General features: G+C 38.2%; 3 protein-coding genes across 5 annotated transcripts; 1 reads left to right on the plus strand and 2 right to left on the minus strand.

Moving 5' to 3' along the window:
• The first annotated feature begins 5,225 nt into the window (after positions 1-5,225).
• LOC146550729 (N-fatty-acyl-amino acid synthase/hydrolase PM20D1.2-like) lies at positions 5,226-16,416 on the plus strand. Its single transcript, XM_085261230.1, has 13 exons — positions 5,226-5,492; positions 5,574-5,660; positions 13,570-13,805; positions 13,890-13,976; positions 14,072-14,205; positions 14,285-14,404; positions 14,545-14,620; positions 14,701-14,762; positions 14,856-14,934; positions 15,034-15,105; positions 15,183-15,348; positions 15,436-15,535; positions 15,757-16,416. The coding sequence occupies exons 1-13, from the start codon at positions 5,273-5,275 to the stop codon at positions 15,884-15,886; spliced, it is 1,569 nt and encodes a 522-aa protein (XP_085117356.1). The 5' UTR covers positions 5,226-5,272; the 3' UTR covers positions 15,887-16,416.
• Positions 16,417-16,631: 215 nt separating this feature from the next.
• On the minus strand, positions 16,632-21,598 carry LOC146550730 (chitotriosidase-1-like). The gene is made up of 11 exons (XM_085261231.1): positions 21,522-21,598; positions 21,411-21,437; positions 21,120-21,324; positions 20,982-21,038; positions 20,721-20,886; positions 20,529-20,653; positions 20,326-20,449; positions 19,113-19,295; positions 18,873-18,989; positions 18,618-18,750; positions 16,632-17,173 (listed from the first exon to the last, which is right to left on the minus strand). Exons 1-11 carry the CDS (start codon positions 21,544-21,546, stop codon positions 16,914-16,916), a joined length of 1,422 nt encoding a protein of 473 aa, XP_085117357.1. The 5' UTR covers positions 21,547-21,598; the 3' UTR covers positions 16,632-16,913.
• A 1,336-nt stretch (positions 21,599-22,934) lies between these two features.
• On the minus strand, positions 22,935-27,715 carry LOC146550731 (acidic mammalian chitinase-like). Of its 3 annotated transcripts, none has more exons than XM_085261183.1 (12): positions 27,596-27,702; positions 27,444-27,508; positions 27,327-27,356; positions 27,031-27,235; positions 25,754-25,810; positions 25,478-25,643; positions 25,199-25,323; positions 24,618-24,741; positions 24,285-24,467; positions 24,062-24,178; positions 23,733-23,865; positions 22,935-23,583 (listed from the first exon to the last, which is right to left on the minus strand). In XM_085261183.1, the coding sequence occupies exons 2-12, from the start codon at positions 27,466-27,468 to the stop codon at positions 23,294-23,296; spliced, it is 1,455 nt and encodes a 484-aa protein (XP_085117309.1). In that variant the 5' UTR covers positions 27,469-27,508; positions 27,596-27,702; the 3' UTR covers positions 22,935-23,293. The 3 variants fall into 3 exon arrangements, with proteins under 3 accessions (XP_085117309.1, XP_085117311.1, XP_085117310.1); XM_085261185.1 differs by having other exon boundaries at positions 27,657-27,684; XM_085261184.1 differs by having other exon boundaries at positions 27,444-27,715.
• Positions 27,716-27,902: the final 187 nt, after the last annotated feature.

Here is a 27,902-nt window from a genome sequence, read left to right on the forward strand (position 1 = left end):
ATACTTGCATGTACTAAAAATCTCAGATGAGTCTGAATCACAGTTACTTTGACCTAACAGAATTTTCCCATAATTATTTCTGATGAAACACAAAATGAAATTCCTTTTTACACTTGTGCTATATACAGTACATATGAGGAATTTTACAACAGGTTTAGAATAAGTAACATTTCTGAAAATGTGACAGTTTTATCCAGGTAACAATCTTCCATCTGTAATAAAAATAGCTTTAATGTAGAGTAAAGAAGACAAGAAAAGAGTTATTAATTAAAGCAAATGACACACAAGTGGTTTTGCACAAATTTGCATATTACCTTTCACAGATGGAACGTAGTGACCTTAAAAATTAAAATGCATTAACACAGCAGCCAAAACATGAAATCTTAAAATAAAATCTTAAGATGCTTAAAGTGAAGGTCATTAGTAATTGGAGATTTTTACTTGCAGATTTCAAAGCGGATGTGATGGTTATTCCCTCAAGGCCCAATGTGTCCTATTTGATACATGAGTTTTTACATTTTTAATAAAAAAAAGATGTTGCAAATTAAAACTCTTATATGCAAATTACATTTATTTAATTACTTTGAAAACATTTGTCAGACTGCTCAATCGACACTTCAATTAAAAAAAAAAAAGATTCTGAATTTTTCATTTTGAAAATTTTATTTTTATTTAATTTATATTTTAAGTTGTAAAAAATAAGTAATGAGCTTTTTCTAAAACCAGTCATATAACAAATGTCAAAGTCATTTTGGTCATCAAAACTAAGTGCTTTTCAACTTTTCATTCAAAAGCTTTGATTTTGTTTTATTGATGAGCCAACAGAATGTACTCTGTTGTAGTTTTTCTTATTCTGTTCAACTAAAATATTTGTTCTGACTTAAAAGTCAACCCAAAGTGAAACCCAAAGTCACTCCTTTGTGTTTCACATATCTTATTAAAATTTCATTCATTTTTACAAAGGTATACACGTTTCCAGCAACCAAAACCAATTACTTTTTAATATTTTCTACACAGAAACGGTGGGTCTTGCTTCATAGTTAGCATCCTCAAATGAATAATCTAATTATAATAATTATAATTAATAATATTTTATTTCATATGTTGCCAAACCTGGATTAGGTCACACAAGGGTTAGACTCCGAAGGCCAAACCTCAAAACAATAAAATTCAGATGAAGGACATGAATTTGTGCTTAAATGATCAAAACAAATGTCCAAATGTGGCATAACATTATACTGACCCATAAAAACAAGCTGAAACCCCGTCTGACTGACTGATTCCGTCACTAGCAAATTTCATTTGTGTCTCCTTTTATACAGCCTTTTTTCCTAAATACAGTGCTGTGCAAAAGTTTTAGGCAGGTGAGAAAAAAAATGCTGTAAACAAAGAATGCTTTCACAAATATAAATGATTGTTTATTGGCCCCAAATGTATTCTGCAGCAGGACAACAACCCCAAATATACAGCCAAAGTCATTAAGAACTATCTTCAGCATGAAGAAGAGCAAGAAGTACTGGATGTGATGGTTTGGCCCCCACAGAGCCCTGATCTCAACATCATCAATGTGTCTGGGATTACATGAAGAGACAGAAGGATGTGAGGAAACCTATATCCGCAGAAGATCTGTGGTTAGTTCTCGAAGCTGTTTGGAACAACCTACCAGCTGAGTTCCTTTAAAAACTGTGTGCATGTGTACCTAGAAGAATTGATGCTGCTTTGAAGGCAAAGGGGGGTCAATCCAAATCTTGATTTGATTTAGATTTCTCTTTTGTTCATTCACTGCATTTTGTTGATTGATGAAAATAAATGATTAACACTTCCATTTTTGAAAGCATTCTTTGTTTACAACATTTTTTCTCTCACCTGCCTTAAACTGTTGCACAGAACTGTACTTTGTGATGGAAAATGATGTATTACAAAGATGTTTCTGGATGTTATAAATGTGCACATTCTTTTTAGAATCAGATCCGTTATAATTGTAATGCCAGTTGGATTAGATGTTGCGTAATGTTCATAAATAATGTAAGTAAATACAATGTGGAGATCACAAGAATGAATTTAAACTGCAAGTATAAATTCTACACTATCAGTGTTACAGAAGGAAATGCAAAGACAGTATTTTTCCATAAAGCCAGGGATTGTTTGTAAATCCAAATATAGAAGAGTCTCTACGGCCTGTCACAGCAGTTACAACAGTCTTGAAAGACTAAAGTAGCTGGGCAGTTTTGGATCCATGCGATGCCATTGGCACAGGTACAAAAAGAACCTGGAGCGTCAGGTTTGGCATATAGCCCACCAACCAAGGTTGAACGTCTGGTGTCCTGGTGCAGCCACAACAACCTGGTGCTGAATGCCCAGAAGACAGTGGAGATTATTGTGGACTTCAGGAAGCACACAGCCCCACTCCCCCCCATCATCCTGACTGACACCCCCATCACCTCTGTGGACTCATTCCGCTTCCTGGGTACCACCATCACCCAGGACCTGAAGTGGGAGCCCACCATCACCTCCATCATTAAGAAAGCCCAGCAGAGGATGTACTTCCTGAGGCAGCTGAAGAAATTCAACCTGCCAACACGGACGATGATGCAATTCTACACTGCAATCATCGAGTCCATCCTCACCTCCTCCATCACCGTGTGGTACGCTGGAGCCACTATCAGGGACAAACAGAGACTGCAGCGTGTTGTGCGCTCTGCTGACAAGGTGATTGGCTGCAGACTCCCATCTCTGCAGGACCTGTACACCTCCAGGACACTGGGGCGTGCAGCTCGGATCTCAGCTGACCCTTCTCACCCTGGACACAGTCTGTTTGACCTGCTCCCCTCAGGCAGGAGGCTCCGGTCCATTCGCACCAGAACCTCTCGCCATAAGAACAGTTTCTTCCCCTCGGCTGTTGGACACATGAACAATAACCATATGACTGTACCCGCCACTAACACATGACCCTACGCTGTGTTCACTGCATCATTCCATGTTTGGCACTGATCACCACCTGCACTCATGTATATATCTATCTACTTAGCACTTTTAATTCTTATTCTTATTTTTATTTTCATGTCTATTTAAGCGTAATTTATGACAGTATGTTTGCACTGAAGCACCGCAGCAATTTCCTAATGTTGTAAACCTGCTCAACATTTGGCAATAAAACCCTTTCTGATTCTGATTCTGATTCAACTTCTGTAGCACAGAAGTTGTCAGTAATTGTAGTAGTGATTGATGGTCTGGGATGAGGCAAAATGTGATCCTTATTTGTTGATGTCTCCTGATTCAGGTTTGTGTGAGCAGTTGGAAGTGGAGGAAGATCTGTAGAAACAATAATATTACTAATAATAATAGTAATAATCATTATTATTAGTTAAACAGAATGTGGTTTTCTATGTGATTATTTTGCCATTGTGGTCTTGTCACTATAGAAGTGATGCTGGACTAATTTTAAAATTGTCCATTTTCTTAAACCTAATTGTAATATTGCCTTTTCAAAGAATTTGTCACGTACTTACATGCATTTTTTTAAATGTTAAAAATGTATTTTTTATTTTTTTTTTGCCTGTCCCGTTTGGCTCTTTTGCCATCAGAATTGTTGTCTAAAGGCAAAGAAAGATGCCCAACGGATTTACTTTACCAAATTGACCATCCCAGCCTTGCCGTAATGGTCCATTTGACTCACCTTTTATTGTTTATTTTATTTTCACTTGCTGAATACGGGACAGACTTGACTGGGGGAAAGAAGGGGAGAAAGAAAGAGGGAAAGAGAAACAGCTGAGAAGAGGGACGGGGGAGAAGGGCAAAAGACAAAAACCAACAGAATGAGCAGAAAAAGAAAAAAAAGAAGAAAAAAAGAAAAAAAAATGCATATATCAATCACCTGGGTCACCTGCTGAGAAAGAAAAAAGAAAACAAGCAGAAGAGAACAAGAGTAATAGAATAAACAACATCACAATGATATATGGGAATATGACAGTAAATACTAAATATTAAACATTATTGTGCAGCACATAAGATCAACAGAACACAGTGTGCTTTGAGGTAGGAGCCAAAAAGGGTGTAGTTTGTGGGTGTGATCACCCGTGTGTACACCTGTGAGCATGGACGCGTTTGTTTTTTTGTTTTTTAAAAGGTTCCTTCATGTAATGATCTGCTAGAGGGTGTAGGGGTGTAGGAAGCAGATATGGAGGAGATCAAAACTCCAGACATCCAGAGGCCCCCAGAACACAAGAGACCAAGGAAGACCAACAGAGGGGCAGCCGCGCCACTGTCCCAGAAAGAGCTGAGGAGAGTCCCAGATGAGGGCTCACTCAGCAGCCGCGGAGCAGAAGCCAGGGGGGGTTGCAGTGACGCGCCCGTGTGCTCCGCCGGCAGCCAGCCGTGCCTGAGTGACCGAGCCCCAGGCCGAGAGGCCGGGGGCACCCCACCTCCGAAGGGGCCCGAGCGAGCCCCAGGCTCCAGGCCCCGATAAGCGGCCGCCAAGGAGTGAGCCGGTGTGTACCTGGACGCCCATCCCCGGACACAAAGAACCACCAACGCACCGATGTCTGAGGGAGTCCGCCACTGGCAGGGGAAGTGGTGGTAGGGGGAGATAGGCCTCCATACCTTGGAGGGCCTAAGATGTCCCCAGAGAGGTGGCGCCTGACACCCAACCTGACATATAGACACAGAAATACAGGCACACACATATACAAACATCCATTCCCACCCTCATGCTCTCATATACACTTACTCCACACTCAACCAACGTGGAGACAGACATAAAGAGACGCTGTACACACGATCACACTCCCCAAGCGTACTCTAAGCCCCGGGTCTAGGTACCCTTGCCCCTGGAGGGGGGGAACTGCACCCAGACCCAGGTGGTGTTACCCTTTTCCCTGCGGTGGGGGGAGGCAGACCGCCCCGACTCCGCAGCAGCAGGAAGGCCCCACACCCCAGACCGCAGTCGGACAGCCAACTCCTCCTCCTAGCCCCCCCCCCCGCTCCAGCAGGTCGCAGAGAAAAATGTATTTCAATAAAGTGTTTGCTTTGTATTTTGGCAATTATTTTACTACTAAAAACCTGCACGTCGTGAGGGAGATTGAACACAAGCTTTGTATATTCTTTCTCCACCCGAATGGTGATGGTGATTTAACTAAAACTGAAATAAGCTCTTAAAACTGCTCTCTACATAATGTAGGCGTGACTGTCTGTGTCTGGCAGCGGGTGGCTCTAATGCAAATTCAGCCTACAGTTATAGTCGACGAGTTCCGGGGTAAACACAACAGCCGTTACAATGACTGAGTCGGGTTCAAAGTTAAGAATATTTAAGTTTTTAACGATAATTATTAGCAGCTTGCTTATTACAGTCCTGCTGTTATTTACAATAGCGGCTATCAGGACTCTTTCACTGGACGTTAACGCCGGACTTCAACTCGCACACTGGGAAAAGACGAATAACAAATCGCTCGTCATTGACCACCATCAGAGAGAGGAGCTCCTAGCAAATTTTAAAGGTATTCGGAGTCGTGTTGTAGTGGATGTAGATGGAGGTAGAGACACTTCTGTTTGGTAACAATTTGTCTCCATTTGTCCAGAGGCAATCCGCATCCCCACCGTGTCATTCTCAAATACAGAAAGCAACACCACTGCGCTGCATGAATTTGACAGATTCCTCCGAAAAGGTAAACCTGCCAGTAAAACGTGCTTAAAGTAACTTTCTTTTATATATAATGTGCTCAACGTGGAACTAGCTGATGGCTGTAACTCTAAACGTTAATGTAGTTTTTGTATGTCAAACTTGTATAGCGCTAATAAATGGATAAAGTTAATGTTTGCTGTGCAGATGTACTTTGTTCCGTACACCTTATTCAGAATTAACCTTTCCACGTCTTGCTGAGCCAAAGTATGTCGAAACGCTACACCGAGATGCACGTGGTTCAAAACCCTCAAGTCACATGACCCATGACCCTTTGTCGACCAAGAGCACCTGGCTGCAGCCACTGTGGAGCTAGCAGTCTAAAAAAACTCTAAAATTAAGGAATTATTCACTAATGCTTTCCCCCATATAGATCAAATCCAAATTCCATTTCACAACCGTTCTCCTGCGATCAAAAGAAAGAAATCAGAGCAAATTACCTAAAACTTCCCATTCCTCCAAAAGCTAAGGAGGTCCATTATGAAATACTCTCAGGCGTTTACCGTTCCAAAGAATTTCTCAGACATCGTTTTCCTATTGATAATAAGTCTTGTTCTTTCTGTAATGGGAATATTGATTCGACAGAACTTTTATTTTACGAATGTATATACTGTAAAGCCCCGTGGGACGATGTGCACTACTGGCTTTTCCCAAAGATTCCAAACTTACTTGAATTTTCTAAAAATGATATTATTTTTGAATCTCAAAGAAAAGAAAATAAACTTGAAAATGTCTTAAATGTGATAATTATTATGGGTTCATTCATAAATGTCGATTTCTGAAAACTAAGCCATTCTTTTTCACTTTTCACGAAGAACTCTGCCTCTTCTTCTCATCTGCAAAGTTTATGGACAAAAAACAAGCTGTGGATCTGCGACAATAGCGGACATCATTTTCAAACCCCCCCCTGTGGTCTTTCGCTACTCAAGTTAAACATGATACAAGTCAATTAGATCATTTAAAAATTTTATTGTTTTTTTTTTTTCAGTGTTTCATTTGTTCCTGAGCAAATCAGTTTGGCTCAGATTAAGCTTTATAACTGGACTGTTTTATTTAATACTGAAGTCTTACTTGTAGAGCTGTCAGTGTACTTTAAATTTCACCTGTTATACTGCCTGATGTAAAATATTCTGTTCTTTTTTTTAAACAGCTGACTCTGAGTTAAATATAACATTAAAAATATTTAAATTCAAGAGGAAACGTTTTCACTGAGAGCAAAAACAACATGTTAATGCGTGGAGATCCTGACGGCTGCTCCAAATGATCCGATTATATTTTAAATATTTGTTCAATTCTCTTCCAAACCCCAGCTGTCTATTGTAAGGGCCAGTGTCTATTAAAATAAATATAAAAGTGTTCTAACATCTCACCTCTTTCTTATTATTCAGGCATACATGTATACTATTTTTATTAATAGAGAGATTAAGCTTGTGTTTTCATACATGCAGTAATTGTGCTTAACTGCATGAAGCTCTTTAGACATTATGGAACAGATCATACATAAAAGCGAATTTTGCCAGAGTGCTTAAGATACTTTTTGAAAATTATCTTTAAAAAACAAAAAAAGAGAGAAGATCAAAAACATAATGTGTAATTTCCATTGTAAATATTAATCACAGTTAAATTAAGAGGGGATGGCAGTAAAAACTCCGGAACGGTGATGTCATCAAGTATGCTGCTGTTCCAATAGACTATGTGCACCTTAGCATATGCTACTTCCGGTGAGGAAACTCCTGTAGGGCACTTCGTTTCCGGTGTGATATTCGCATCTTGTTTATGGTTGGGTTTTCCAAAAAAAGCCAAGCGGCGATTTACATTTCTCAAGGTGTCTTGGGCATTTACTGAATATATCTGTAGATGATGTTCATCGACTTATTATATTTTTCCCTCGCGCCTCAGAGCAAAAGAGAGAAGGGATTGAAATTTCTCAGTATTTGTATATAGAATTCCCTCGTTTATCGCGGGTGTTGTTCTAAAAATAACCAGCGATAGGTGAAATCTGCGAAGTAGCCAGCTTTATATTTTACAATTTTTTTAAAATGTAAGGCTGTAAAACCCATCACTACACACTTTATACACTTTTCTCAGAAAGGCATGAACAGTTTCACACTTTTCTCTCTTGTTTAAACTCTCAAAGCTCAAACCTTCGTAAAAAAAAAAAAAAAGTGATCGGGATGCAGAACACAATGTGCTTTAAAAAAAAAAAAGCATGCAAAATTGCACTAAAAGAATCCGCGAAACAGCGACGCTGCAAAAGGTGAACCGCGTTATAGCGAGGGACCACTGTAATTGTAAGTAATAAGTCACAACATACTCTTCGTAAATACTAATATATACAGACCCTTACCTGCAATCAATCATGTATTTTTTTTATATCCTGTGGCTTTTTTTCACGGTTTGTTGACATCCTGTGTAGGTGTGTACTGATATCGACATAACGGGGAAACATCTGGCTTTGACTATTGTTCACCTGTAGTTTGAATGCTGGACATTTGCCTGTTTAAATCATAAGAACTGTCACTATAGAGAGATGTGCTTCTGAATGTGGACAATGTGTCTTCTGCATGCAGTAATGTAGTTCTGCTTGGGTTGAGTGATGTAAACAAACAATCGATCTACGCTTTTCAAACATCAAAATTGATCATTTGATTTTTTTTTATGACACAGCAATGGTGAGTGTTACCACCCTCTGCTCTTTGTAACTTAATGTAATCTTTCCGTTTTCGTATTTTGGACATGATTTTTGAGTTCACCTTTGCAGTAGCAATTGACTGCCAAATAAAGCTACCGGAAATGTACAACCCTACATCCGGTCTTAAAACAGGAAGTTAGCATTTTCTTGTGCGCAGGGTCTATTGTAAAATGATCGTGCTGCGTTCTTGCATTTTTGGGAAGTTCGGACTCCCGTGTGCGCCTAAGAAGTCTGGACTCACGTACTTTAGAATTGAGAAACGTCCTTTGTTTTTGTGTTGTGTCCCGTATTGCAATATGTTGGACGTGTTTCTACCTAGTGTGGAAGTCATGGGTTTCAGGTTACTGTTGAGGTCATGTGTTTCCAGTTACTGCAGAGCTCCACAGTGGCTGCAGTGAGACCCTTTGCTTTGTCAATATAAGACAGGCTACAGGCTATCTTGAAGGGCTGCAGTCCCTCAACAATATTCCACCTTGTAGAACATAATTAAATGTGGAAGAAGCGTTGATACAGATGGGCAAACAAAAATAAATAAAAATGTGGGACTGAAAAGCTAAGTGAGAAAAAGAAAAAGAACTTGAAAACAGATGCAGCAAAATGTGTCAACAGTAATACTAGTGTGGGGTGGCTGTAGCTCAGGTGGCAGAGCAGGTCAGCCACTAATCAGAAGGTTGGTGGTTCGATCCCAGGCTGCATGCCAGATATCCTTGGGCAAGATACTAACCCCATGTTTGCCTACTGGTGGTGGTCAGAGGGCCCGGTGGCGCCAGTGTCCGGCAGCCTCGCCTCTGTCAGTGCGCCCCAGGGCACTGATAGAGCTTTACAGCACTGATAGAGCTTTACAGTACACTTTAGGGACTTACTTACTTAGTCCTTAGGGACTTGTTGCTTTTATACAAATGATTTTTTTTACAAATGCAGGCCATTTACCATAGCAGCAGCCAATCTAAAGTCCTTGCAGTCACAAGAGGCGGCTATTGCTAGAACAAGCCAAGAAAAGGGCAGCAAGAGTGGACCTCTTCCTGATGTACTCATGGATTGTTGTTGTTTCATCCTGGATAGTTGTTCTGACACACATTTGTCCGTGGCATCCTTCCTTCCACTTAGCTTAGCCTGAGGTTGCTGAACTTTGGGTGAAACCCTCCATGGCAAGGAACTTCCTTGTCTTGATGTCAGTAGCTTCTATTTCCTCCTTTGGCCAGCTGATTATCTCAGAATGGTATCTCACAATTGGCAGGACGTGTATAATAATGTATAGGGCTGATACTTTATTTATTTTTCTTCCCAGTCCAGGCCTGCCCAAAGGTGTTCTATTTGGTTGGAAGAAGGTCTTCCATCTTGGACTTGCTCATCCATGACTTTATGGGTCTTGCTTTGTGCACTGGTGTGCAGTCATGTTGAAACAGGAAAGGGCCATCTCCCTGTTGGGAGCACAAGTGTTCCTTTCACTTAAACTAGGGGACCGAGCCCAACTCCTGAAAATGCTCCAAACCATAATACCCCCTCCACCAAACTTTACTCTTGGTTTGTGTCAGTCAGACAAGGCAAGGCAAGGCAAATTTATTTGTATAGCACAATTCAACAACAAGGTGATTCAAAGTGCTTTACAGAGACATTAGAAACAAAAACAAATAAAAAGCATGATTTAAAATTGATTAAAACAAGCAAACAAACAAACTAACTAAACACACACATTTCACACCTGTTCGCGCGATCTGAACCCTTATCGTAAGGGGAGCTACCAGTCCTTCTGTGGACGAGCTACTTTCTATTTTAAATTCCCTGAATTTAAAATACTCTCTAGACCCAGTCTAGACCCAGTTGGGGAGCTACCCAGAGCTCTAATCCCACACTTGTTCGCGCGATCTGAACCCTTATCGTAAGGGGAGCTACCAGTCCTTCTGTGGACGAGCTACTTTCTATTTTAAATTCCCTGAATTTAAAATACTCTCTAGACCCAGTCTAGACCCAGCTGGGGAGCTACCCAGAGCTCTAAACCCACTTAACAAACAAACAAACAAACAAACAAACAAACAAACAAACAAACAAACAAACAAACAAACAAACAAACAAACAAACAAAACAAAACAGTATATAAAATCAAAACAGATAAAATCAGAAATAGATAAGATCAGTAGTTAGTGTAAGTTTTGAAATTTAAGCTTAAAAGTGTGGATTTGGTGCTTTATTCAAATGCAGCTGAGAATAGGTGAGTCTTCAACCTGGATTTAAATAAACTGAGTGTTTCAGCTGATCTGAGGCTTTCTGGGAGTTTGTTCCAGATATAAGGAGCATAAAAGCTGAATGCAGCTTCTCCATGTCTGGTTCTGACTCTGGGAACTGATAAAAGACCGGATCCAGATGATCTGAGGGATCTGGAAGGTTCATACTGGGTCAGGAGGTCACTGATGTATTTTGGTCCTAAACCATTCAGAGCTTTATAGGCCAGCATCAGAACTTTAAAGTCTATCCTCTGACGGACAGGCAGCCAGTGTAAAGATCTCAGAGCTGGACTGATGTGGTCCACTTTTTTGGTCTTAGTGAGGACTCGAGCAGCAGAGTTCTGAATGAGCTGTAGTTGTCTGACTGATTTTTTCAGGTAGACCTGTAAAGATGCTGTTACAGTAATCAAGCCTACTAAAGATGAATGCATGGACTAGTTTTTCCAGGTCCTGTTGAGACATCAGATCTTTTATCCTTGATATATTCTTGAGGTGATAGTAAGCTGACTTTGTTATTGTCTTAATGTGTTTTTCTAAGTTTAGGTCTGCATCCATCACTACACCCAAATTTCTCGCCTGGTTTGTGGTTTTTAGATGTATAGATTGAAGTTCTCTGGTGACCTGTAATCGTTTTTCTTTGGCGCCAAAGACTATTACTTCAGTTTTGTTTTTGTTTAGTTGGAGAAAATTGTGGCACAACCAGTCATTGATTTCCTCAATGCATTTACCAAGAGCCTGTACAGGGCCTCGGTCTCCTGGTGACATTGTGATATATATTTGTGTGTCATCTGCATAGCTGTGGTAGTTTATTTTGTTGTTCTTTATAATCTGGGTGAATAATCTGAGACAAGTACCATTCTCCTGGCAACTGTCAAAGCCAGATTCCGACACATCAAATTCCCCAGGGAGGATATGAAAAGTGGCAGGTTAGTCTTCTTAGACTGTGAAATTTCCATCAGTAATGGGGAACATCTAAAAGCTGATGTGTACCGGAAACCTACACATATGGATCAGTATTTAATGTTTGACTCTCATCATCCACTGGAGCACAAACTGGGTGTCATCAGAACGCTACAACACAGAGCGAACACCATCCCCACAGATTCAGCAGCCAGGGAAGCGGAACAACATCACATCAAGAAGGCTCTGAGTAACCGTGGTTATCCCAGCTTGACTTTTGTCAAAGTTGGGAAGGCGCCTAAAGAAAGCACCAGCTGATCCAGGAGAGAAGGGCAAGCGCTGCCTAAACGAAAACCTGTAGTGATCCCGTACGTGTAAGGAGTACAGTTGAGACACATTTTTTCTAAACACCACGTCTCTGTGGCTTTAAACCCCAAAACACGCTGTGCCAAAAATTGGTCCACCCCAAGGATCGGGTCCCCCGACACAAACAGAGTAACATAGTGTACGCTGCCAGGAGTATTGCCAGCATTTATACATCAGGGAAACCAAACAACCTCTGGTGAAGCGGATGGCACAACACAGAAGAGCCACCTCTTCAGGCCAGGACTCTGCAGTCTATTTACACCTACTGGCCAGTGGACACTCTTTCAATGATGAGGATGTACACATCCTAGACAGGGAGGAACGCTGGTTTGAGTGCGGAGTCAAGGAAGCCATTTATGTGAAAAGGGAAAGACCATCTCTGAATCGCGGAGGGGGCTTAAGAGTACACCTTTCACCATCTTACAATGCTGTGACTGCAGCCATTCCCCAACTCTTTGTGAATGGTATTCATGGCCATTGATCAGTGGTCTTTGATCAGTGGTTGTTGATCAATGGTCATGAGAATTTGCATAATTATGATGAAGGTGACCTCCCAGCCGATTGTTCCTTCCGTGGGCTGGTTTCAGTCATTATGCAAATGTACAGTTTATAAGATTGGGGGAAACCTGCAGTCATCCATGTGACTTCTTCAGTGTCAGCTGAGTGACGAAACATTTCTCCCAATGAAAACGCTACGTCCAGATGAACAGACTCAACTTTTGGAGGCTCAGCGTCTGCTGTTCACATGACTGTGGAATATTTAGTAGCAAGGACATTTCACGACTGAGCTTGCACTGGAATTCACTGAGGTCTTGAGATCAACTCATTCTTTCACAAATCTTTGTAGAAGAAATCTGCATGTCTAGGTGCTTGATTGATTCCATAGCCACAGGTGCATGAAACCTGTGGCCATGGAATTGATTGGAAGACCTGAATTTAATGATTTGGATGGTTGATTTTTTTTACTTTTGGCAATATAGTGTATTTTGATGCCAAGTCATGTAAGGAAAAGAAGCTGACTCTGCCCCAAAACAATTAAAAAACTAATATTTTCAAATAAAAGTCCTTACTTATAAGAATGGCAGATGTTGCTGCTTGGTCTTCACTTGTTTAAGTGGAAAAATCCCAGATTTTTCTGTGTGGGAAAATGCTAGTAAATCACAAGTTTCTGAAATACGCAGACCAACCCATCGGAAACCAATAACAAATCTGGGTTCAAAGTCACATTTATTTCCCCCATTTTAATGCTCACTTTGAACTTTAGGAGGCCATCTTGACCATGTCTAGATACCTGAATGCACTGACTCGGTTGCATGTGATTAGCTGATTAGATATTTGTTTTAATGACTAGCTAAACAGGTGCACCTAGTAAAGTAACCAGTGATTGCATTTGTAAAGCATTTGCTGCAATTTTCATAGCCTCCTCTATCAGTTGTTTTATCTCACTTGTGAAATGAAACTTTCTATAGTTCAATTTTAGCAGATGACAGCTTGCGACAGTTTCTAAAATGTGCAATAGTGATTTTATTTACCATAGATCACCACTTGCTTGAAGCTGGAACAAGTAGATGCTTTTTGTAGTTGAATTTTTACTATAAATAAATCAATAAGTCATAATCATGAAAAAGTTATCATAAATAAGTCATGAAAGATAGGATGAATTTAAGATAACAATTGCTCTTTCAGCTTGTTTTTAAGTTTTTTGTTTTTGTCAGCCTTCCCTACAGTTTTCTCTTCTAGCTTGGTTCATCATGAATTGGTGGCAAACTACAGCCACTTGTTTTGGGTGAAAGGATCACAGCCTGAACTGGTGCCATACATGCTGCTGGCCCACATTGATGTAGTACCTGCTTCAGAGTCAGATGGTTGGGAAGCACCACCATTTTCTGCAAAGGAGATCGATGGCTTCATCTACGGCAGAGGAACCATAGATGACAAAAACAATCTAATGGTGTGAAAACATTACTTTTGTGTGAGCTTACTTTTAAACAGACTTGAGGTATATTTGGCTAAACAGCTGATTTATTTCTTCTAGGGAATACTTCAGGCGCTGGAGTACTTGCTGTTAAAGGGCTATGCTCCACGCAGGGGATTTTACATCGGTCTTGGTCATGATGAAGAAGTATGTTAACAGTTTCACTATGACATTACAAACTTAAGTGGGATTGGAAATATCACATTTTAATGGCTGTGCTCTTCAAAATCTCTTTTTTAAAGATCAGTGGTCTCAATGGAGCGATGAACATAGTGCGTATTCTGAAGCAACGTGGTGTCCAGCTGTTGTTTGTCATGGATGAGGGCCTGACTATACTTGATGGAATCATTCCTGCTATTGAAGGACCTGCTGCTCTGTAAGAACCTGCCTGAACATGTGTTGTGCACTTGTGTTGATCACATCTTATGTGTATGTGTACGATTTATGATTTGCAGAATCGGGTTAAGTGAAAAAGGCCAGGCCGTTATAAAGCTTAGTGTGTCTGTGGCCCCTGGTCACTCCTCGATGCCTCCCAGGGAAACTAGCATTGGGATCTTAGCCACAGCAGTCAAAAGGTGAGAGGAACATTGTTTTTTAAACTATAATGAGTTCTGTTTAGCTTCTCTGTTCATATGTTTCACTGCCTTCCATAATTTTACTACCCCATGTTTAAAAAGCTAGTATAAAAGATTTAACTGTGATCCTGTTTCCTCAGACTAGAGGACAACCCAATGCCGAGGTTATTTGGTTATGGTCCTGAAGGTGACACCTTTGAGCATCTGGCCCACAAGGTAGGGTAATCTAAATACTTCTTTACTAGTAGTATACTCATGTACTCATTCTTTACCAACTACTAATTCTTTGCCTTCAGTTCAGTTTACCACTAAAGTTCATAATGTCGAATTTGTGGCTCTTCTCTCCGCTCCTTAGCAGGTAATAACTGCTAAATATCATTTAAATATAAATTCAAATGTCATGTTTTCTTGTGATTGGTTCCAGTGAAATAGACCAGTTTTTATGTTTCAGGATACTTGAAAGAAAACCAGTATCTAATGCATTTGTAAGGACTACCACAGCAGTCACCTTTTTTAATGCAGGAGTAAAGGTGCAGTGATTATTTTAAATTGAATGTAATTCACAAGAAGTAAGATTTTAAGCCTGTTACTTTTCTTTGTAAAAATTCAATATCTCCCTCCCTCTGCAGATAAATGTTATTCCTTCCCTTGCTGAAGCTTATGTAAATCTACGAATTCACTCAGCGCAGTCGGTACAAGAGGTAGAGTCCTTTTTGAGAATGAATGCCTTACTATGTACACTTTGACATGAATATGAGATGTGTGCTGTCTTTTTTAGGTACTGGACATCATCAAGGATACGGTGGGCGACCAGCGAGTGAAGGTAGAACTTGTTAATGGATTTGACCCTCTACCCATCAGCGGTGCTGATGACAAGGTCTTTGGCTTCCAAATTATTAAGAAAACGGTGCTGGACTTGTTTCCAACAGTTACAGTTGCTCCAGGTAGGGTTCATACAGATTTGTATGGAAGCATTTTAAAGCATCTTTCAGGACATTATAAGTAATTTAATATCATATTTAAATGTGCAGGTATCTGTATTGGAAACACAGACAGTCGACACTTCGTCGACCTGACCAAAAATATTTATCGGTTTTCCCCGGCTTGGTTTAAGCCAGGTGACCCTGAGAGGTGAGAATTCAGCAGTTTTTAATACTGTCAAAATATATTTTCACCAAAAATGTCTGCAGACCTCAATTTAAAATTGAACAAATACAGTAAGAAGAATTCCACGTGCAGTGATTATTTCTCAACTCTAGAAACAGATCATGCAGCATGAATAGAAGAGGGGAATATATAAAATACTTTCTTGTTCCAAGTACCATGAATCCTTTTTTTCCTTTGTTTCTCAGATTCCATGGCATCAATGAAAGGATTTCCACTAAGAACTACGAGGAGATGATTGTTTTTTACTTCAATTTGATCCAGAACTGTGACATTAGGAAGCTCCCTGAGCCCCACAGCTCTGTCCATGAACTCTAAGCAATTGACAACATTGGTGATAAGATAAACACATGAATAGCATACAAAATGCATTGATATTGCACTAAATAACTTTTGCATTATAGAATCAGAAACTACAATTTTGCTCATTTCAAAGTGGGATGTACTTTTATCTTTTATGTGGACTACTGACTCTTTTCAGTGATATGTGAGTAGATGGAGCACTGACCTTTCTGCAGTAAAATCACTGTGAATTGGCTATCTAGAATTTTGCATTCAAGATTAAGTTTTGGTGCTCTATGCAGACTGATGTACTATTTTTTTCTGAACTCTATGGTGGTATGATATGATTCAATTAACCAATTATTATATGTCTTATTGTGGGACACTGATAGTAGTGCAGTCATAAAGATACATGTTTTTTTGATTTGGACCGCTCATAATGAATGGTACAAATGACAGCACTACCTACAGGGATGCTTAACTTGAATCAAACACTGGACTACATGTTCAAAGAATGCTGTTTTACTGGCTGACTCATTAAAATGATTCCAGATTTGTAAATGTGATTGAATCTGTTCACAATTTTAGATAGGCTTTCTTAACACAACAGTATGAGCAATTTGACAGTTTTTAATAACCGCTCAGGTATTAAAAGGCTGATCGGGTGTTGTCAACCCAAGCCTTGTGTCACCTAGGATTTTCAGCAGCAACTTCACCTACTTCCAAGGTGCATGAAGAGGACAAGGAACTAACAACGTAGGAACTCCAGCAACACTTAAAAGTAAAGTGGAACAACTTTATTAACTGACCAACGTTCATCCTCAGATGAATAATGTAATGTAATTATAATCATATTTTATTTCATACGTTGCAAAACCTGGACTGGTTCACATAAGGATTAGACTCTGAAAGCCAAACCTCAAAAGAAAAAAATTCAGATGAAGATCATGCATTTATGTTTAAAATGATCAAAACTGACCAAATGTGACATGACATTATAGTGACCCAAATGGTAATAAAAACAAGCTGAAAACCAAAACTCAGAACAAATAGTCCAGAGTCTCTACGGCCTGTCACAGCACTTACAACTGTCTCGAAAGACTAAATTAGCTGGGCAGTTTTGGATCCACGTGATGCCATTGGCACAGCTGTAAAAAGAACCTGGAGCGTCAGGTTTGGCATAGAGCCCACCAATTTTTGTAGCACAGAAGTTGTCAGTGGTTGTAGTAGTGATTGATGGTCTGGGATGAGGCAAAATGTGATCCTTATTTGTTGATGTCTCCTGATTCAGGTTTGTGTGAGCAGTTGGAAGTGGAGGAAGATCTGTAGAAACAATAGCTATAAAGTTATACTACTACTACTACTAACAACAATAATAATAATAATACTTATTATTATCATCATAAATTATTATTATTACTTATCAGTAAGTGAAATTAAATTAAAGAAGTTAACTTTTAGTTAATATAATATAAAAAAATATCCTACATAAAACCACGGCTATATTAGGGTGCGCAAATTAATAGTCAGTTAATAAATTAAACATTTGCTAGTGTGCATGTTAGTAGCATACAAGCTCTTTATTAGTCAAAGTTGTTAATAATGCCAACAATAAAATTCTTCGCAAAACCTTTTTTTTTTAACAATTAGGCCAATAATTTTCCTAAATTACGAAATTTTCCTAAAACATTTGTAATTACTGCTTGCTAATTAGTAAGCAAGGTGTTGTACATGGATGTAGGGGCCTATAGTCAATACTCTTTGATAGCCCTAATAACTGCAGTTGTTTCTTATGAACTGCAAATGTTAATAATGTTCAGATAACCTCCTATTAAATGATGGTCTCTTAAAATGTGCTTCCATTTGCTCCTTGTTCTAAAGTGAGGTGTAAGTCACCAGAAATTTGACACTTGGCGCACATGGGCTCCGTACGAGTTCTTCCTCTTTACACTTCCCTGTTGCAATTTATATGTCCTTTTCTCAGGTGTTTCAATAAACCTTAATCAAATTTGGAGTTATACACACATTTTATTTGAATATTTTTTAATGGACAACTTAAGACATTTTAAAATGGTATTAAAATATTTTTACATGTTTTTTCCTTATCTTTATTTTTATTTTTTAAATGTTTAGAACAGATCTCCTCCTTAAACTTTCTGTTTATTTCAGCTGACCAGCTTTCGGTTTGCAAAAGGCCAGAAAGCTATTCAACAGTGTCTCTCTGTTTCATATTATATAGATCCTGTCTGGGTTAATAAGTGTCAGTGTAATAGTAGCTTTCGAGCATTTGCTGTGAGTGAAAATTCAAATCCTGAGTTCAAAGATTTAACCAGTATTCATCTGGATACATTGAACACTTGTTTTGTGTTTTATTTAATAAAAATAGATCATCCTCAAGTGCTTTTATGACAAATTGACCAGTCTTTTATTGCTAAAGAGCAAATAATGTTAGGATTGTCACTGATGTGCTGAAGCCTTCTTACGTATTTCATTTAACAAACATTACGAAGCTATGATAGAATACAGATATCCCAAATAAGGCATTAACAGCCTTTATATTGACTAATTGGAAAATATGCATACTAATAAGTAACTGGCTAGCTGTCCAAAAGTTGATTCTGTTCATCTGGACGTAGCGTTTTGTGGGAGAAACGTTTCGTCACTCATCCAAGTGACTTCTTCAGTTTCAGCAGACTGCAGGTTTCCCCAAATCCAAAACTGGCTAGCTCAAAACAAACATAAAATGCTAATGTAGGAATTTTATTACCTGGAAACAAAAGAGAGCGAAGAGAACCGATGAGGGGGTATTGTCCCTGTCCACAGAACTGTCCATTAAAGTCGTCTAGATCCAGAGCCCAGACAAAGGCTCCTCCAAAAGTGTTGTTTTTTAGGTAACGGACCTGAAGCAGTAACAATCGAAACAACTTAATAACAGTATGCACATTTTAATGTGATATGTTGTTTTAGTACTAATGTTATCTGGCAAAGAAAAACTGAGCAACATCCAGATGCACATGTCTACCTTAGTCATAAAACTTTCTTTATTGTCATATCCAACCCACTCGTTTTGTTTGGTGGCATATGGGACTTTCTGGTCCTCAATCAAGTGGACACTGGCCCCTTGAAGAAAGGTGCAAATCTGAAAACAGATAAAAAATGCATTCTGTGTGGTAACTTGACATATTAACATTGATCTGCTACTAAGACATAGAAACTGACTTAAAATGAACATATTAATATGAGAGTGGGGATTTCTTTTTACCTCATAATAAGACCAAATGCCGGGCTCCCTTGTAAATGTGCCAGCAGCAGCAGGGCTGCTGGCAGGGGCTCCAACTTGACTGGATTGAGTAGAAAGACGAAACGTGCGTCCGTATGTAGCAAAGCCCATATTTAACTTTTGTACAGGTGTTCCCTTTTCTGCCCAGTACCTCATAGCAAAATCCTAAAATGTAAACATATGTAAGTTATATTGTCATTAATACTAGTATTATCAGGTTCAGTGACTCATTGACTTTATAAATAATTTGTGATTTAAATTCTCAAGTGTTAGAATTAGAGAAGGGTGTAAAAATGGTGACAATCAATGTCAATCCATCGACAGTTGGTTGAGAACTGTGTGGAAAAGTGGAGCGTGGCTGGGAGCAATTGCAGTCTAAAACAAAGCACTCAGAGAGCACAACTGTCCCTGAAGGGCAAGGGCTATACTAAAAGTTTGGTGTTTTATGTTTCACTGGTATTGTTATCCCCAATAATGATATCTGCATTGTTTTCATAGTCATTTCTGCACTATATTAATATTTTTGTGTCATTGTGAAGTCATATAATGTTATATCAAAATTTTTTCTAAAGAGCTCAGAAAAAGAAAGCGCTTATGTTCCCCTTTGACAAATATATTGCTTCAAAATTTGGAGATGATTTGATCGAAATGAAAGCTTTTTCCTAATACATACTAAAAGGGTGTATTTTTCATCTTTATTCATATGATTGGATCAGAATTAGCTGAAATCTTTGTGATTTACATGCAAATCTACATGCTTGAGATTTGAACATTTTTAACATATTTTCAGTCATTGTGTAATTTTGAGAAATATTATAGTGTCATAGTGATGTTGTAGTGTCTTGTGCAGCTCTCTCCATACCCTTTTATATGATATATAACTCAATATGGTTGTTTGAATTTATTTCATAAAGGTCAAAGGTTTGGCCAACCTAGGTACACATGCTCCCCAAGACCTAGTATATTGTTGTGAAGTCTGAACATGACCCATAAAAAAATTGTGTATGTAAAGTTTTTACTAGTTTTCACATTGACCTGATTTTCATGAAAATTAAATGACCTTAGATCAGCTTGTTGGTATCTATCATTTCATAAAATTTGAAACACTAGACCGCTAACAAACAGACAAAGAAACAAACGGAATGGATTACATAATCCCTCTTTTTCAGGGAGAAAAATGAACCCATCTACTCACAGTATTTAAGTAAACGTGGTCCCCAATATCTTGGGATCCTTTGTATAAGGGGCTGTTATGTCCTGTGACACTCTCCCAGGTACCATGAAAGTCATATGTCATCACATTAATAAAATCGACATACCTGATAAAGTGCATGAGAGGTCAAGGTCAGCAAAACAGGTTTTGCAGGGCATGCAATGTGATATTACTAATAAGCTTACTTTGACATCTCTGAGACTTCATAACCGGCATCAATGGTTCCTTTACCAGCAGACACAGCAGCAGAAATCATTAACCTGGGCTGTCCTGTTGATGTTCCCTCTGCCTCAAAGGCCTGTAGTAGCTCCTATAAACCACAGAAAAGAAAGGTAACTTCGTGGTTCATGCCAATCATCAGTAACTCCAAATCTGACCTTGCATAACACTGTGAATCTCTGCTTGTCTTCCAGAGGGCTTCCTCTTGCTGCAGGGTATTCCCAGTCTAGGTCTAGTCCATCAAAACCAAATTTTCTCAGTAGTTTGATAGAAGATTGTATAAATGTATTTCTTTTGGCTTGCGTTGACACCATAGTAGTGAACCTATGAAACCGATTGGCAAAAGAAAGGCACAATTAAAAAGATCTGTATAAAGAGAAAATTTATGATTCATTATTGTTTTATGCTTAGTGTCACACTTTTGCGTTCCGAAGTTCCAGCCTCCAACTGCCAGCAGGGTTTTAAGATTTGGATTCCTGTGGGAATGTAAAGATACAGCAGCAAAGATTATTTTTTCTCAACATTTTGTAAGTGATATGAGGAGAAAATAGACTAACCTTTGTTTGAGTCCATTAAAGGATCTATAGAGTTCCTCATCATTCCATTCTATGGTCACTAATTCATTTGCCTCATTAATACCAGAAAAGGCATAGATTAGGTGCGTACAAAGGTTTGGATCAATATTTGAAGGCATAAACCTCCCATTGCCAGGTCTGTATTGGGACCAGTTTGTGAAGTAACACACAAGTCTGGAGGATGAGACTGAATATGAAAGAACATTTTTCAATCTCTTTAAAACATTATATGACTGTCCAATATAAAAGGGTTGGTACAATTTATGAACTCACCCAGACTGCCAAAGGCGAGACAGAGACCTTAACAGTTGCATTTTTTTGTTACATACAAATAGTTAAATATAAAATTTGCATTTGCAAAATCTGTATTTCAATTTCCCTTACCTGAGATCACAATTAGGATGCGCATGATAGCTGAGGTCAGACTGGTAATGTAATAAAACAGTGCAGTAAAGAAAAAAAAAAAAGCAGAATCTATGATAATCATTAACTCAAAGTAAACCAAATGTCCTAAATTTAAGGACATTCTGGTATTGCTTCATAAGTCAAATAGTAACTGATTCATGAACTCACTCACACACACACACACACACACACACACACACACACACACACACACACACACACACACACACACATTGTTTTGAAAGCCTCCACAACGTTTGCAGAAAACCTAAGATTGCTCATCACATAGCTTGCAAACACCTGGACCTGAAAGTTAAAATTACGTGGATATACAAAAAACAGCTGTCTTACTATTTTACATATGTTCCCCGCCTGTCTGCTTGTCTGTGAACTACTCCTACACCGTTAGGAGCTGAGGAACCAAAACCGTCACATGGGTACATCTTAGGCCCCTGAAGGATCTTACCTGATATTATGACGTCATCGTGTTTCCTAGCAGCCCCCTACCAAGCAGCAGTTTAGTAGTTATACACCTATAAAAGAAACTTAGCATCTTAATTTCATTACAGTAAAATCAAATTATATGCACAAATGTTGAATATTATAATGAATATATTATGGTCTGATCATGTTGTCTGGTAGCTTCCCAGTGACAGACTGAAATGACAGTAAAGCAGGACCTGAACATTGCAGAAGACCCACAAAATGTAATTTCTATAATTTGCCTATGCTTTATTAGATATCCTAACAGGGTCAAGCAACAATATTTAGCAAAAGGAAAGGGTTTTCATTCTACTGCAGCACCACGATGGTAACAGTGGTGCAGCACCACAACAGTCAAAAGTTTACTGACGCTTTTGCACCAACATTTGTTTTACTAAAATTCAATCTTGCAAAAAAAAAACCTCAAAGCCATTTTTAATGTTAGCAATTGTTAAATATTATATTGAGCTGTGCATTGAAAAAGCTCGAGTACCAATGATGTGGAATTGCAGCGAGTATTATACTGACACATAATTTATTTTGGTGTTTCCTCAAAACAAAACCTAATTTTCAGCTTGGTCGGATGGCTGGAAAGTGCATGTGCTTACTTGTTGGCTCAATTTATGTCAGCTGTTTGTTTGTAAAGCTCTGACTCACTCTTTCTTTCTACCGTGCTGCAGCAGCCACTCTTCTCCTTTATTAATTCAACTATTCAAATAATGGTTTAACCTTTCACCGTGGTGTTGAGACCTTTATTGTGTTTGAGCCAGCCGTTACAATGCTGGCACAGGGACAGCCACAGCAGGTTTCGAGGAAAAGAAAATGCCAGATAAATGCCAGACAAACAGAAAAAAAGGAAACATGGCCAGATTTGTATTTGTTGTACAATCTTTTAGTTACCTTCATGTAAAGTTTAACCAAACCTGCTCCAGTTTCAAGTACATTAACTGGGTGTACAATTTTCAATCCAGAGACCAAAAATTCAATATTGTTCATCTAATTCTAACCTTTAAAGAAAAAAATCTGCAGCTAGCTGCAAATCTTGGCAAACCCATCCTAGCTTTAAAATGGACCTATATGTAGTTCAGGCTATAGTAGCTGCATTACATAATGTGTATTGCAGAGTACTGGGTACATTTGCTTAATGGTTAATACAGTTTTTAGAATTTATGGCTTTATTGACTGTCCAGGCAGTGTGGTTCTCATAAAAAATAAAAAGAATAAAAAACCATTTTTGCTAGATCAAGACAACTTTTATTCAGTGTCAATTAGGTACAGCATTTGCATGCATCACTGTAAACAAGATAATTTGGACATGTCTGGATGTAGACATGTCCATGGACACACTGATAAAAGGTGTGGGGATCCTCATCATTTACATACAGGCCATCTGGCTTTTCAGCGCAGAATCCACTTCCAGAAACAGGACTTGAGGTTGTTTTGGCAGTAGTAGCAGTAGTGGTAGTAGTAGCCGTAGTAGTGGTAGTAGCTGTTGGGCCAGGAGGGATCGTAGAGACGAGTGGTGGATGTGTGGTTACCGGTGGAGGTGGTGGAGAATCTAGTAAATACAGTAAGTACATATATATATATATATATATATATATATATATAGTTTAGGAAATTTTGGAGAAAAAAACCTTTTCTTAACTAGAGATGATGACACTGATGAATATTAAAATGTCCATGTTTATACTTTTTTCAGTTTACCTGAATTCAAAAGAGTGCGCAGATAACTAATGAGAGGATAATGTCCCTGTCCACAGAACTGTCCAGCAAAGTCATCGAGATCCAGAGACCAGACAAATGCTCCTCCAAATCTGTTGTCTTTCACATACTGTGCCTGTGAAATATAAACTGTGAGTTGCAATTTAAAACTACCACATTTCCACCAGTGCACAATCCAAAAGTAACCAAATGTAACCAAACTTTACCTGATGTCTGTACTACTTTAAGAGCAGTAAGATATAGCTGCCAGTTAATAAGAACATTATGATTTGTTTTGTATTATCACCTTAAACATAAATTGGCATTGGTACCTTGATTTCAAAGCTCTGCCTGTTATCAAAGCCAACCCACTCATTGCCCTTAATGGCATAGGGCACCTTTTGCTCATCAATCCACTTTATGCTGCCTGTTTGGATGAATGTGCAAATCTGTAGAGAAGAAAATAATACTTCAACACCCTTCACACAGTTTGCGATTTATGGAAAACATTGTGGTGTAATAAATCTGAACATAAGCTGCTTTATATTAGCTGACCTCGTAGTAAGACCAAAACCCAGCTTCACGGGTGTAAGGCCCAGCGCTCGCTGGTCCTGTGGCTGCAGCTCCAAGACCATTAGCAGCTGTTGATGTGGTGAATGTGCGTCCATATGTGGGGAAACCGACTAAGAGCTTTTCCATAGGAGCTCCCTGGTCCCTCCAATATTTCATAGAAAAATCCTTTGAGAGAAAAAAATAGTATATTATATAATATTATTATAATGATATTTTATAGTGATATATATTTCTATATTTATATATATATATATATTTATATATATATATATATATATATATATATATATGAATGTTGATGAAAGTTTCACTCACCACATTGTAATATATGTTATCACCCTGATCGACGGAGCTGCGGTACAGAGGGCTGTTATGACCAGTGAATGGGTCCCAAGCTCCGTGGTAGTCATAGGTCATGACATTTATAAAGTCTAGAAACCTGTAAAACATCACCATTAAATACAATGTAACAAAATAATATCAATAATAATAATAAGTTAAATAAGTTAAGAACTTGAACATATTTAAAGTAAAAATCCTTAAAAATGCCCATGTATTCAAACTGTAACTTTAATACTTTTTATCAGCATGTATCATTCAAGAAAAATCATTCAGTGTATTCACATTATGTAACTATCTCTCTACATCATTTTTTCATGTTATTACTGTGGTTTGCTGTCTAAGCCTTTCACATTAAGCAATGTGTGTATAGTAAATAAAACCACAGGTAGCTCTTCTGATCAAATATTTGCTGTCCCTGTAAATCTGGGACCGTCAGTGTTTTAGTATGAATTAACACTTGCATTTACACTTGCAATCTCCAGTGCTGCAAAATGAAAAGTGGGATGAAATCTTTAGGATTGGAACTTTAGTGACTTCCTATCAAATAAACTCACTTTGACACATCGGCAATCTCGTAGCCGTTGTCAATGTTCCCCTTCCCACCGGCCACTGCAGCTGTGAGCAAGAGCCGTGGTTGTTTGGTCTCAGTAGCTTCTTTTTCAAAGGCAGCAAGTAATTCCTAGACGCAAGAATACAGTAGACAAGGATGATATTGTGCATTCATTTTAATAAGAAAGCATATTTTATATGTAAAATACATATAAAAGGAACGATAACATACTAAAATATAATGTGCATAGTATTAACAAGTATACATTGATTTCCAGACTAACCTGTAAGAGCACTGTGTATCTCTTCTTGTCCTCTGGTGGGCTTCCCCGTGCTCCAGGATACTCCCAGTCCAGGTCAAGTCCATCAAAGCCGTGCAGCCTCAAGAATCTGATGCAAGACTGGATGAATGTCTGGCGACTGGCAGGAGTTGAAGCCATGATGGTAAACCTATTGAGATGGAAAGTTTATAGATATATTGAGGTGATGATGAATTTGTTGTTGTTATGTGAAATAATGTAATTCTACAGCTTTGTGATGCTGTTGTCATGTAGACTAACTGTGCAGTGCCAAAGTTCCAGCCACCAACAGCCAACAGAGTCTTCAGCTGGGGGTTTCTGTGATGGAGATGTAGAAAAACAGGTAGATTTATAATTAAGCCATGTGACTTGACAAGAATGCTACATTTTGCAAGTCCTCATTCCTCATGTCATGTAAAATCATCCAACTCTTTTTATTTGTTTACCAATTTTTTTTATTCATTTAACATAACTCCTATGAAAATTTTGCATTAGAAACCCTTTACTTCAAAAATTGTGTAAGGAGTGATGATCAGTGATAGTCCTTTAATAATTCTTTGTGGTTCGAGGTGGCAGAAGTTGTCTTTAACCTGGGTTGTTTTTGGTCAGCAGGGAATGACTCTTCTGTTTGTATAAACAGGTTGAATTTTGTATAGGTCTGAAAAAAACCACAGTACTGCTAACTGGATTTTGTATCTCAGTACTGAGTCAATTTGAACCCCTTAAAACAGGTTATGTGAGGATACAGTGTCCTATTTTGTTTTAGTCAGATTCACTCCTTTCTTGTTATGTCTCATTTAATAAAAGCAAAATGCTGACTACCAAAAGCTCAACTTGAGTTTGTTTCCACAAATCATTCACATGTGACATGTCTTTTATATATGAACACAGTTTAAAATTTATCCAATTTGATGCAAAACGAATGAAGCACAAGAATGCTACATTTGAGAAATGGTGTGTGTTTCATAAAAAAAGCTTCTTATCCTGGTATAAATACAAATATATAACAGAAACTAATATAAGTTTCTATAAGAACACTTAATACGTATAAAGATTTTTAGGATATCAGAATCATGATAAGAATGCAATAAAAACAGTGGCACACTCGTAGAACATTATCAGAATCAGAATCAGAAAGACTATATTTATCCCCAAGGGGCAATTTTACATAATAATTTTACATAATATTTACATAATATTCATCAGTGTCATCATCTCTAGTTAAGAAAAGGTTTTTTTCTCCAAAATTTCCTAAACTTATATATATATATATATATATATATATATATATATATATATATATATATATAAATGATAGGTTCTGTGTTCATTTAAAGACCACTGTCTTGTTAAATCTGTTTTATTTTGGGATTTTTGCATGTAACTCTTTCCTCTTTCCTCTTTATTTTGGCTTAGGGTTAAAAATTATTTGAATACCACTTCACCGTTCATGCCAGAACAGCTGCTGAACCTTGCACACTTTTGTTATTAATGATTGAGAACAAAGCCACGGTTAAAGTAATATTTCAACCACGCACCTGTTCTTGAGGGCATTGAAGGATCTGTAAAGAACATCATCATTCCACTCGTACATTGTTATCTCATTTGAGGGGCTGATTACAGAGAAGGCGTAGATCAGGTGTGTGCACAGGTTGGGGTCTACATTTTCAGGAATGTATCTCCCAGCACCCGGTCTGTATTGGGACCAGTTGGTGAAGTAGCATGCCAGTTTGGTTGAAGACACTTTTGCAAAGAGGAGAATTTTTTTTTCTCATTTTAAGTCATGTAATTCAGAAACACGTGTCAGTAATACATATAGATGATCAATACATACCAACTTGAAGACAAATCAAAAGGGACAAACCTGGAAAAACAAATATATTAGTTATTATTTTGCAGAATTTTACACTTTTGAATCAATTAGTAACTGAAATAATGATGATTTATTTACCAGCCAAGATTGTTACTTGAGCCATGTTGAATCAGTTGATCCTTTTTCTATCTGCAACATGTGATCTGCAACACCAACAAATAGTTATTTACGATAATTATTCAAAATTTCATGAATCACTGTAAGACTGATTTTGACAGAATCAAACTAACTCTGCGTTCTACAGCTAATTCTTCTGTGAACTGCTGCTACGCATATTAAAGTCACGAAAACCTTCTTGCGCTGATGATGAACTTTTCACAGGTAGTTTGACACAAATATTCTAGGGAGTCCTTTTTATAGTTCCGATAGGGCAGGGACAAAGGCTGTGTGCCAACAAAATGTAATAAATGCATCAGTCATTAGATGACTGCTTATAGCTTTTATTACCTGATAAACATTGATAACATTGTGAGCCGATGCATCGTATTTTACAGAACATCATGATCATACTGGTTTCCATAGAAATGTCTTGATAAA

Source organism: Mchenga conophoros, linkage group LG20 (assembly GCF_057382185.1).
Source record: "Mchenga conophoros isolate Kocher_MC1m ecotype Shallow Benthic linkage group LG20, M_conophoros_male_GT1.1, whole genome shotgun sequence".
Classification (NCBI taxonomy): Eukaryota; Metazoa; Chordata; class Actinopteri; order Cichliformes; family Cichlidae; genus Mchenga; species Mchenga conophoros.

Coding starts and splice junctions, on each gene's coding strand:
- LOC146550729 (XM_085261230.1), top strand. CDS start 5,273: ATGACTGAGTCGGGTTCAAAGTTAAGAATATTTAAGTTTTTAACGATA. Junction 13,977..14,071: donor GTCTTGGTCATGATGAAGAA/GTATGTTAACAG, acceptor TCTTTTTTAAAG/ATCAGTGGTCTCAATGGAGC. Junction 14,935..15,033: donor TTTTTAATGCAGGAGTAAAG/GTGCAGTGATTA, acceptor CTCCCTCTGCAG/ATAAATGTTATTCCTTCCCT.
- LOC146550730 (XM_085261231.1), bottom strand. CDS start 21,546: ATGCGCATCCTAATTGTGATCTCAG. Junction 20,887..20,981: donor TGGAACTTCGGAACGCAAAA/GTGTGACACTAA, acceptor TCGGTTTCATAG/GTTCACTACTATGGTGTCAA. Junction 18,990..19,112: donor GCATTTGGTCTTATTATGAG/GTAAAAAGAAAT, acceptor ATCTGTTTTCAG/ATTTGCACCTTTCTTCAAGG.
- LOC146550731 (XM_085261184.1), bottom strand. CDS start 27,468: ATGGCTCAAGTAACAATCTTGGCTG. Junction 27,357..27,443: donor TCAAGTAACAATCTTGGCTG/GTAAATAAATCA, acceptor TTGTTTTTCCAG/GTTTGTCCCTTTTGATTTGT. Junction 24,468..24,617: donor ATAACATATATTACAATGTG/GTGAGTGAAACT, acceptor TTTCTCTCAAAG/GATTTTTCTATGAAATATTG.